General features: G+C 37.4%; 1 protein-coding gene across 1 annotated transcript in view; it reads right to left on the reverse strand.

Annotated features, from left to right (window-relative positions):
* Positions 1-226: 226 nt before the first annotated feature.
* The window catches only part of xkr6b (XK, Kell blood group complex subunit-related family, member 6b), a 63,220-nt gene continuing 50,434 nt past the window's right edge, over positions 227-13,012 (reverse strand). Inside the window, exons 2-3 of the mRNA XM_067383500.1 lie at positions 3,773-3,969; positions 227-1,200 (exon numbers count right to left, since the gene is read on the reverse strand). Of these exons, the coding sequence (XP_067239601.1) occupies positions 227-1,200; positions 3,773-3,969 (1,171 nt within the window). The remainder of the gene's footprint in view (positions 1,201-3,772; positions 3,970-13,012) is intronic.

Genomic DNA, 13,012 nt, shown 5'->3' on the forward strand with positions numbered 1-13,012 from the left:
TCGAACATTCACGCTATAGTAACCCAAACTAGGGAATGTTGTATTTTGGACTCTTTGTTCTCCAACTCTACACTGTGTTAGTCAAAATATATGTTGAATATTCTCTGTTTAGACTCTTAGATGCACTCTTATAGTTTAAGAGTACAACTAAATAAAAACTCTGAAGAAAAAAGCACCAAGGGAAGTGGAGAACCAGAGAGGGCATGAGAGTAAAGAAGGAGCGCCTTCATAGGGAGGACTCATACTGGAGCAGCTCGTAGAGGAGGGGCCCATCCCTGTACCTGATGCCCACTGCATTGGGGCTGATGTACTGGAGGATGTTTATGGTCCGCCGCAAACGTCGGTCCACAAAGTGAGCATCCCAGGCCGGATAGCGCTTCCTGGGCATGTCAATCTTGATGAGGGGCCCCTCGGGCTGAATGGGCCGACCCGCCGCATCGGTGGGCTCTGTGGATCTCACCTGGAACACCGGCAGGCAAGTGTCTGTGGCAGCCTCCTCCGGCTCGCTGTAGTCCCCTGAAGCCATGCCCCTGGTCGGGGTGGCTTGGGAGCCCCGAGGCCCTGGAGTGGGTGCCATGGGCTCGGCCTCAGGTGGTAAGGGGAGACCCCAGAGCAGCTCGGCACAGCAGGAACTGGCCAGCACCCTCAGCCGGGGTCCCATAGGATGCAGGACCCCGTAGTAGAGGACCATGCAGGCCACTCCAGAGACAAAGCACAGGAAGACGCCGCAGAGGGCGGATGCAGCGTAGGAGTCGGTAGCAACCGGGTCTCTGTAGGCGTACCACAGAGCGGTAAGGATGGTATTTTCAACCAGCACCAGCGAATAATAAACCACCATGCGGTATCGGGTCCTTCCCTCCTTGACGTTAAACCAGCAGAAGACGTAGACAACGCCGACCACCATGTTGAATAGCACCTCCTCCCACTTGGACATACAGAAGTCGGTGCCTCCGTGGATTACCCAGAAGGCCATGGCACACCAGTGCAGCACCACGAAAATGCCAAAGTAGAGGTGGAAAACTGAGGCAAAGAGGGCAAATGATAGCGCCCGAGAAGAAATGGTGAAGAAACGCCACAGAAGATGCACCAATGCTCCCCGGTAGCTCATGCTCTTTTGGTCGTCGCGGGAATCGCGCAGAAGCTTGTGGTATGAGGCCAGAACCCAGGAAAGAGAGAGGAGAGACGCGACCGCCGACACACCTGGGTGACAGAGAGATATACAGTTTTTATTATTATTATAAAATATGCAAAGTATTATTGCTCTACTTAATATTTTTTTAATTATTTTAAATATCTTTTAAAAATAATAGTATTAATCATTATTAAATACGCAAAGTAACACAATAATTATAAATAAACAATATAACAATTAATAAAATTATAAAATAATTAGACAATATATTTAAAGCTGCAGTCCATAAGTTTTGCCTCTTTGTCGCCATCTCTGTTTGAAACCAGCAATTGCAGTTATTTGCGGGATTATCTTCTTTATGTGGGTTGTGAATCGCACGGCTCCTCAGAGCGAATGAATCTAATGCTTTGAGGAGAATGTTTGCTGTCAGTCACCGCACCGGTGTGGATACTGTACTTCAGAATCACAGATTGCAGTCTTGGAAGTATGACCAAAATAAGAATTTTCCCCGGAAGATGTCATATGAGCAAGCAAGTAGCAAATCTGCCACTTTTGTTCTGACCAACTGAGAAAAAAAAAGCATTACAATAAATTGCGCTACCAATGGTAATTAAATTTAAGGATCGCTTAGCTCATATCACATCAAACCATGAAAATTATTATTATTGTTATACATTGCTCTCAAATTGTTAATGTTAACAACATCAGCATTGCGTGACTGTATTTAGTGTGTATTAGCGTTACCTGTAGATTTCAGTTTCTTTACAGTCTAATCTCTAAAGTTAATTTGTCAATTAAAATAAGTTTTATTATTGCAGCTGCTGTGAGAAAAGGCTATAAATGATCCGTCACATGCGAGATATAGCCTACTAGCTGGGACTCGTTCTTTATGTAAACAGACGTGGCGGAATGACGCAAAGATGAACGGCAGCATGGTCATATTTCCAGAGGAAACCTACCAGTACCACTCAAATTAGAAAACATTATTACAAGCTTACCATTGTGAATCGGGCTAAGATAAGAAGATAGTTTTGAACACTGGCTGGTTATGTACTTGCTCAAAAATTGATTGATTGATTTTGGATAATTAAAAACCAAAAAAAGTTACGGACTGCAGCTTCAATAAAGGAAATAATTAGGTGAATATGTGCTCAGTATACACTACTGTTCAAAAGTTTGAGGTCAGTTAGATTTTTTGTTTGAAAAATAGATTACTTCTATTTTGAAAAAAAGTCACGTTTTTACAAAAGTATAAACAGCACATACTGTTTTCAACACTTATAATAATATGAAATTATAATAATATTAATTTCTTGAGCGCCAAATCAGCATATTAGAAGGATCATGAGACACAAGTAATGAGTAATGACTGCTGAAAATCTAGCTTTGTCATTGCAGGAAAAAATTACATTTCAAAAATAGATTAATTTTATATGAATTATTTAAAATTTTAATAATATTTAAGAATATTACTGTTTTTGCTATTTTTAATTAAATAAATGCAGCCTTGGTGAGCATAAGAGACATCACCAACCCCAAACTTTTGAATGGTAATGAACATCTGTCTTTTTACATGATTAATGGAAAAACATCCAGGACCATAATAAAACTGCATGAAAGCATGCTCCAAATTCCAGGATCCAAATTTCCCTTTAGTTACAGATAATCTACATTAATCTGTCTGTTGTTCTAGCATTCTTGTGTGTAAAAAAGCACAAAATCAAACACAATGTATGTGTGCTGTGATAAATAACTTTATCTGAATCCAGAAATGCTAATGAAAAGAACCCTAACACAGTACAAACATCATCGATCACTGTCTAATCATTTCTATAACACCTGCCTACCATTTTGGAGCTATATTCTTCAAAACATACTTCTTGCTTGTTCTATATATATATTTTCTAAGATGTTTACCATTCATCCTGCTGAGCTCAGACTTCATGTTCATAAAGGCATCTTGCACTGTTGGCAGTGCTGTCACCTCACACATAAGAAATGGTCTTACATCTCACATTATCTGCTGCACGGCAGGAAAAAAAACATGTTCCCCACAAACACAATTGATCATTTAAAAAGTCTCAGTTAGGGAGGGCTCAGATTGTCAAATTCATCCACAAGTCAGCCTTTTTTTCCCCCAGATGCACAGTATAGATTTGCCATGATCTGAAAGATTAAGATGGTTCCAGGACTTGTTGATGAATTAATATAACACAAAGCTGTGAGATCCAGTTGGCCATATTTCGTTGTCACTTGAAAAGGTAACCTAACTGTGAATTTTGGCCATGCATCATGCTGTTACAGAGCCTTGAGTTGCACTCATGAAAAATTAAAGGTGCATTTCCAGCAACATTTCTAATCAAGAAATGTTGATTGAGCATGCAATGCATGTGACAAATTACCAACACAGCAACACTACTGCAAAGCAAATCAGGTCAATTTGAAACAACTCTCCCTACTGAAGTTATAAAATAAATATATCTGCTGAAAAGTATAAATTTTGTAATAAAATTCTTGTCAAGGTTTCAAAATTATCCCAGTGAAATGTACACAAGTGAAAAACAATCACTACTGACACATAAAAGCAATACTGTACGAAATGTCAGCGGTCTCAGTACAGAGCCTTGAGGCACTCCTTACACTGCAGCGTTTCGGCCCGGTTCTTCTGGATCATGATGCAGAGCTGGAGAACCAGCTGTGGAGCGCTTTCCAGAAATGTCTCCAGTAGACGGAGCATGTTGACATCGGCATACTCGTACATCATGGCCCAGTAGAAGCGTCGCTGGTTCTCCTTTTGCCTGCGACTCTGGATGCCAAGATACATTGTTCTGATGTACCTGCAGAGGTGCAGATGCAGAAAGAAAGGAAAGCAGAGATAGAATGAGACTGGAATATACAGAGAAGAAATCATATAGATTACATTTCAGATGTAGAAAATGACAGTAAATAGGGGAAGGGGGACAGAAAACAAGAAAGGGGATCAGTTGACCAGACTGATATCATATATCTTCAAACCAGTGTTGTGTTGAGTAGGAACTAAAAGTAGCAATCCTGCTAATTTTAAATTTTTAAAAGTGACAGTAGCTCAGCTGTTTTCATAGTGGTGTAGCTTTTTGTGTAATGATCTGCTACACTAATGGTTTTAGTGTATAAATGCACCTTGGTGTTTTTGTCACATTTTTTCACACATTTTTGTGACTGAGAAAGCTGAGGCAAACTACACACTATCAAACATGCGCTGCTAGTCTGCCTCTCTCTTTTTAGTGTACATCAGTTTGTATATTATTGCTGGGACTCTCTGCAGGTTACATAATTTTGCCAGTAGGTGGCAAAAAGTGATTGGCTTTATTAGTAAATTCGTCACTCAATTGATTTGTTCACCAACAAGGATTCTTTAAGAAACAAAACAAGTTTCTGAATTATTAGTCATTCAAATTATTAATTCAGTAGTTTCACTCAACAACACTGATTCCTTAAGAAACAAAACAACTGCTTTAATTTCGAGTCATTTGAATCATTCATTCAACATCACTGATTCCTTAAAGAAAAAAGCACTTTATTAGTGAGTTGCTTGAATCATTTACTCAATCGATTCATTCAACAACACTGATTCTTTGAGAAATGGAACAGCTAAATCACTTAATTTTGAGTCACTTGAATGATACATTTTACAGATTTGTTAAACAACACTGATTAGGAAACAAAAGCAAGTCTTTTTTAGTGAGTCATTTGAATCATTCACTCAACCGATTCATTAAACAACACTGATTCATTCAGAAATGAAACCAGACATCTGTGTTACTGTGGTGTTGCTTGGAGACACAGCGGTTGATTCTGCTGTGGCTTTGTTTGAAAATATTTCAGCTGGAGCAAAAATGGACCAAGTAAACGGGAATAAATATAAGTTGTAAACTATTGTTTTGTGAATATTCCTTAAAGGGGACCTATTATGCCCCTTTTTTTTAAAGATGTAATATAATGTCAGGTGTCCCCAGAATGTGTCTGAAGTTTTGGCTCAATAAACCCCACAGATCATTTCTTATAGCATGTTGCAAATGCCCATTTTCTAGTGGAAGGAAAAACATGCTGTTTTCATGCATGTGTCTTTAAATGCAAATGAACTGCTGTTTCCAGAAGAGGGTGGAGTCTGTACAACTTGTTTGGTTTTGAATGTCATCTTTATCACTGTCATACTCACGTGACATTGCCACAAAGTTTATTATCTGCATGCGTTTTAAAGCCGTATAAGTCTAAACTTCTGATATATGGTTTTCTTAGTGCACATATCCGAATCACGCGCACAGAAAGCTGTCTGTCAGACGGAGAATCCCGTGAGTATTAAACTAAGTTCTCTTACACGTTATTGCACTTATACTGTCAAATACACACATGATTACGTCAAAAACACACAAAGTTCATAAACAGAGTCAGTTATGTCTGTGAATGTAAACAGCAGGGAAAGAAATCACATGTGTATATTAGATCTGTGTATTCAAGTGACAGCAGCGTAATATACAGTACCTACTGCTGTATCTGCTGTTAATATGAACCAAGAAAAACAGAAAATCACTCACTGCTTTTGACTGAATAACTTAAGAATATGTTTCTAACTTGAATGCTGCTGTTCAATGCTCTGGTGAGGAGATAAACATGGCGGACTGTGTACAGCTCACTGAGGGGAGGAGCTAAGACAATAGGGCAGAGTCCGTCAGCAGTCGTGGGCGGGGCTTCTTACATAAGAGTAGGGATAAATCTGGAACTGCTTATTTGGAGAAACTGTTTATGATTTATGTAGATTATAAAAAAAATAAGTGCATGGATTTTTACCATTATAGGCTGGTTGTTCACACACACTGTGGACACGCATCAAGTGAATTTTGCATAATAGGTCCCCTTTAAATATACAAACTAAGTTTGATGCTGTCAATGACATTGCAACGTCCTTATGTGTTTATTCAATTGTGTATGTAAAATACAGGATAAATAGCATAATTTCACATTTATATAAGGGACAAATTTATTATTCCACATAAATACTCCTTTTGCTCCCAAACATCTAATATTAAATAACATATTCATTAGGGCTTCTTTTCCAGTCTTTCAAAAAGACTGTGATATCTGATGTGGTTCAGAGTCAGGGGAAATCAGTAGTGTCTAATAAATGGAAGCAGAAAATTATTCCAGCAAACATCTTGCCTAGGTTTTCTCATCCTGTGTTAAAAGACACCACTATATACCAGTGGGGCTGACGGGCGTCTGTCTGGGCAGGGATGGAGACAGGGTGTCAGAGATTGATTATCTGTGATCTTGAGCTTGGATGATCTCCTAGAGCTCAATGGTATGTAGCCAACAATATTTAGAGATTGGGAGGCACAATCTCATGTCTCTCTCATTTTTTTTACCTGAAGCTTAATTATGAAGCTTTTAATAAGAGAAGCTGATATACATAAAGAACGTAAAAAATTTGCTGAGAGGAGCAGATTACATTCAGGATTATAATAACAGGACTGAGGCTATGAGGTCAACAGGAGGTAAATGGTACTCACAGGTCCAGTATATGAGAAAATTAAACTGTCTAAAAAAAAGAGTGTAATGATATGACTACACCACTAGAGGGTACACATTACTGTCATGTAAAACAGGCTTTGCCCAACATATTCTGTAAAAACAGCATGATTCTGTTACTTTAAGGTGCTTGAAGCATTTTTTCGTTGCAATGTCAATACTACCCAAGAGATATCATTAAAATAGCTGCCCTAACAAATCACACCTGCCTCTGTGATAGTCCCAGTCTATGTATACAGCTAATAATTAAGAAATAATTGAAGGGTTAGTTCACCTAACAATGACAATTCTGTCATTTATTACTCACCTTCATGTCGTTCTACACCTGTAAAACCTTTGTTCATCTTCAGAACACAAATTAAGATATTTTTGATAAAATCCGATGGCTCAGTGAGGCCTTTATTGACAGCAAGATTATTAACACATTCAGATGCCCAGAAAGCTACTAAAGATGTACTTAAAACAGTTCATGTGAGTACACTGGTTCAATGATGTCTAAATTGTGTTACTCCCAATGGAGGGACAGAAAGCTCTCAGATTTTATCAAAAATATCTTAATTTGTGTTCCGAAGATGAACTCAAGTCTTACGGGTTGTGTGGAACAACATGAGGGTGAGTAATTAATGACAGAATTTTCATTTTTGGGTGAACTATCCCTTTAATTAATGTTCGGCCACTCTTTTTAATACCCACTGGTGTCGCTGTTGGAAAAAAAATAGTGATTTATACATTTTAATGTCATATTTTGTAATATTTGCATCGTTTTATTTTTGTACTGTGTATTATTTTCTCATCCAGCTTCTTTTTTGAGGAGGCACTGCCTCCTCAGAGGAAACACCCCTGTTGTAAGCATTTAGGAATCAGCCATGGGTCCAAATGACATGGATTCTTGCACACTTCACATCTTTGTTACATAGAAAACAGTGTAATACACAGTACATTGAAGGAACTTATGGGAAACACAAACACATTTATGCACAAACTTCAAAGTTAGTCACAGATGCCACCCCACCTCCTTGGCTCCAGTCCACAACAATGTTGACGAGCGTAATCTCCTGCCATCTCGGCTCTATGTTTCTTTCATGTCTGCGTATGCCATTCTGTTCATCCAATATGCTCTTCATGGTTTACTCATCCACACCGTCTGTAAGTGCACCCCGTCTCCCTCCTCTCCACCTCTATCTGGACCGGTCACCGTGATTTTGCCAAGTAAGACATGTTCCTGGATCAACGTATTTTGTTGATCCTGGAACAACATTCCTGTCTGAAAATTTAGTCTTAACCCTATTCCTACCCCTAAACCTAATCCTACCCGTAACTTATCCCTAAAATCAGAGGGGAAAGATATGTGAATAACACTGATGTAGAAGCACCTAACCCTGGTTGTAAGCCTAAACTTGACATAAACTGTAAAATCTAATTGGTTGATTGGAATGTTGATCCAGGAACATGTCGTACTTGGTGAAATCACGTTCACCCTCTGGACCACCGAGCTGTGAATGCCCTGTATATTACACTGAAATCTATGAAATCTCATTTTTACTGCATTGGGTATGTATTCTAGATGTAAAAACTCGGCAGCAGGTCCTATATCAGCATGAAAGGGGCAGCTGCTGCTTGAAGTTGCTGTGACTTCACTTCTCTGGCTGCCATAACTGAGCCATCTGCTTATACACTGAGAGCAGCTCACCCGCTCTGTTTACACACCAATACTGAACACAGCTACATCTGCTCTCACGTTTAATGTACACTTTAAGTACAGAAACTCGTTACAGCTGCTCTACAGTCACACACACAATAACTCCACAGATGCTGTCTGCTCCTGAAAGATTAAACTGGTATGAAACTCTTTTCTCAATGCTGTGTTCACCCTTCTGACAAAAGTATATTATAAAAATATTATACCATTTCAGGTAGTATTTGATATATTGAAAGTCAATGTGAATTGCTGTTTGCAACACATGTTATTTACTTTAATACATTTCTAAGTAGACAGAATATTCAACAACAAGACTTTAGAATTAGATAGAGCTTAAGTTTGTTAATTAACAATGCCTAAATAGCAATTTTGCTATTGATGAGCAAAACTAGCAACACTGGCTGTTTGGCTAATGGTAAACATTATTAAGTAGCCCATATAAAGCTATTGGTCAATGATATAAACTAGCCTGGATTGCTGTTTGGCTATCAGTGAACATTTTAAACTAGCCACAATAGATATTCAGTGATGGTAAACATTATGAAGTAGCCTAAATAGCTATTATATTAACATTATAAACTATATTATATATGAAATTAATACGATATTTGGCTGTTGGTAAACATTAGGAACAGGGCTTGACATGAACACCCGCCAACCCACAAAATGTGGGTGTATTTCAGCAGTGGCGTGTAACACAGTCACTCCTACTAGACACTTTTGCGGGTTGAATTTTATATATATATTTCACTTGTAGTCTTTTAAAAAGGCTTATGAAATAATAAACTAAGTGCAATGTAGTGTTGTCAAAAATATAGATTTTTTGATACTGAAATATCTGAAACGCTTCCAATACTCATTTTCCTCAGAATAGACACACGATACCAGCTGCTCTTTCTCTCTCTCTCATCTCTCTGACAGCGAGTCGACACACAAACCCTCCTCCCCTCACTCACTCGTTTCATTTGTTCCGGATGAATATTGTTGGTGTTACAGGGCTTGAATTTCGGATTTGGATTGCGCACACATAAACCCGCCTCTCATTACTAAATTGAGTTCTTTTTAGCTGCTTAAACAGTCAAATACACACAAAATAATGTCAAAATGCAGGTCTTGGCAAGTATTTACGTAAACACTCAGTTTGTTTTAAGTGAATGTAAACAGTTGAGAAAAAAAGCGCATGTGTAACAGTATAATGGATCTGTGCGTCAGGTCTTAAAGTGACAGCAGCCTAAAATACCTGCTGCCAAATTATGAAATAATATTAAAAATATCTACTGTATATGGCAGTTTTTTCCCCATGGTATCAATGTCAAAATTGTGGCTAGTGAAAATGCTGAGTGGCTAGTAACTTTGGAAAACCACTAGACACAGTGACTGATGAGCAAAAAAAGCCATGATTAATTCTGAGGAAGAGGAAGGTTTTTTTCAAAGAAATGAATGAAACATTTTTCATTTTTGACAACAACAAAGTGAACAGTGAACATTTAATCAAAAATAAAACTCATTCTGAAGAATAATAAGAACACTCATTAAGAAACTAAAAAGAACAATTTAGATTTTTGTTGTTGTTGACTTCAACATCCTGTCGAGACTGTCCATCAGGCTTTCTCTAATAACCTAATTGTTTTATGTATACTGTATCTATTGTTTCTTTCACATTTGCAGACTTTCCAGAAAAGGACAGCTTGTCTCAATGACTCTTGGGAATCACATGCTTTTTTTGAAGTGAGTGTGCCTTTAGAATCGTTCACCGGAATGTGTTTTGAATGGAACGTAATCTCTTTCTGCTGCTCACTGCTCTCATGAAGCTAATTACAACTATAATCATCTTTGCATTCGTTGCAAAGCTTAATGGCTTTAACAGGAGCCAGTAATTATGTAAAAGTAGGAGGAACATTTGGTGGCAAACATCACTAACAACAGCAACAAAAAGACATTATTGTGCACACTGGCAAAGCACATCATGTTTCTTTGTGAGAGTTAATTCTCCACAACAGCCTGGACTGCGACACATCTCTGCATACAATGTTACAGAAGCAAGTTATTCACTCTGTTTAATGTTATCTAAGGATTTTATGTCTCTAAAACCCCTTCAAGCTATGCCCGAACATCAGTGTTTGTGTCTTATTATGGGAAAGTAGCGAACAAAAACAATAATAAAGCAAGACTTCACCAGATAGATGAAAGGACACTAAACATAAGTCAGACATGTACAAGACTCCTAAAACCCAGTCAGGAAAGAACCAAAAGGACATTTAATACACAAAGATAGCATGAGGGATATACGGTATATGTACATAGGGGTAAAAGATACTGTACAGCATGACTCTTGAACAACAACCACAAGACTAACCAACAACAATCTATGATTAAATAGCAATTTACTGATCTTGTTTTACTGTGAATTCACATTATAAAGTTGTTTTTAACTATGCCACTAAGAAATTATATTGTTTACTACTTTAATTGTTTGGAAGTCGCCATAACGGAGATCAGTGTTCCATTTGCTCAGGATCTTGGACCTTGTATATTTATATTCAGATTTGTGATCTAGCCAAGTCAGAAGTGACAAATGAAAACATTTGTTTAAATGATGACAAGCTAGAATATAAAACAAGCTTATAGGCTGATTTTAAGTTAGTAAAACTACACTATTATTAGCGTTATTTCAGCATAAATATTTACCAATATCTTATTTCAAATTTTTAATTGTTTGTAGATGGATATTTCACAATAGCGAAACAGCTGCTGAGATTTATCTTTGAAAGGTGTGACATCATGTTGCAACACGTAACGATGCACAGACATCGATACTCGACATTCAAACCACAACAGTGGTAACACTCAACAAATAATAATAATAAATAAGATCAATTCTGAACATTACAAAGTAAACCAACAACAGAAACTGCTATAAGGGAGCCAAAAATAAGTTCAGCAGCACAGATAAAACCCAACAAGTTTCAAAAAACTCTACAGCATAACTTATTCATGCTGCATTGCATGCTGAGTACCTTCATAGTACATATGCAATGTAGAAATACTCTATGGTATTGTAGATTTTACAAGAAATTTCCAAGAGTGCAGTTAGATACGAGAGAAGTTGTAAATTCTGTGAAAGTCATGCAATTATTAACCTAGAATATATTGTAATTTCACACTAAATTTTTTAACAACAACCAATGAATAGATAAGATTAACCAACAACCAATGACTACACAAAACTAATCAACAACCATCCATGACTGAACAACCCTGTCCAACGACATCCAATGAGTAAACAAGACTAATCAACAACATCAAAAGACAATACTAAGACTACCCAACAACAATCTATGTTTAAACAAGACTAATGAGCAGCAACCAATGAGTACACAAAACTAATCAAAACAATCTATAAACAAGACTAACCAACAATATCCAAAGACTATTCCAGACTAATCAACAACCATCTATAATTAAACAAGACTAATGAACAGCAACCAATGAGTAAGCAAGACTAACCAACAACAATCTGACTAAACAAGACTGACCAAGAGTAAATAAAACCAACCAAGAACAACCAGCTATTTGTGTCTAAAGATGAGGATCTAATGAACAAGAGCATGAAACATGACAATGAAATAGCAAAATAAAAAAGACAAACTATCTACATGTTAAGAAATGAATTTTAAACTCTTACAAAAATGAGCAATAGATAAAAGTTGTCTACAAATGAGAGAGAGAGATTGCTGTTCTCTGATGACAGATGATGTGCATGCATGAATTTATCAATTTATTATCAATTTGATAAAATTATCAATTTCAATTATCATTGAAAAGAGCTTCACTCTACTGTCACTCTAAACGCATCATGCATGGAGTCCATTTACCACTTCACTGCATGAATCAGATTTCTGAGGACAAGTGGAAAAACTGCACATGCATCTGAAAAATGCAACGTGAATAGGAGTTTCACCAGAGTTTCACCTGTCACAATGTCAACAGGATGAACGAGGTAACTTGCCGGGTTTTTCCTCAACAAGGAGAGGATCTCAAACCGCGCAGCTAGTGTTTCAGCTCCGTTTCACCGCTCAATCATTTAGTCAGCTGACTGAAGGTGACAAAATGTTCCAGGGAAGGAGCCTGTCCGCAGGAAAGAAAAATCACAAATGAGATCTCAATTGTTTCTGTACTTAATAGATAACATTGAGAGCTTTTCTCCTGATTCTCCTGATAAAAAGACCTACTAATTTCACGTGTCTGCTTTAGAGTCAATGTCTAGAAACCAGAATATATGGGATATATGTGTGTACATGATAAATAACAATCTTTTAGGATTCTAGTTTAAAAGTTGTAAAGGTGTATTCAAGTCATTGTAGCTATGAATAGCTTTTTTAATGTATTTAAATTCCACCTTTAATCAATAACTGTATCTCTTAAACTCATCTTTCATCACCAAAATGACATATTTAAAAAATTTTTCCTGTGAAAAATGTATTCATGCCTTAAAATAGCTTGAATGTAATTCTACACCCTTGCTTCATTTTGTATACGCGGTTTCATGAATATGCAAATTAGCCCCTCCTCCACTCACTCACACCAGCTCAGAGATCCACTCGGTCAACTTTACT

The sequence above is a fragment of the Chanodichthys erythropterus genome, chromosome 4 (genome assembly GCF_024489055.1).
Source record: "Chanodichthys erythropterus isolate Z2021 chromosome 4, ASM2448905v1, whole genome shotgun sequence".
Lineage (NCBI taxonomy): Eukaryota > Metazoa > Chordata > Actinopteri > Cypriniformes > Xenocyprididae > Chanodichthys > Chanodichthys erythropterus.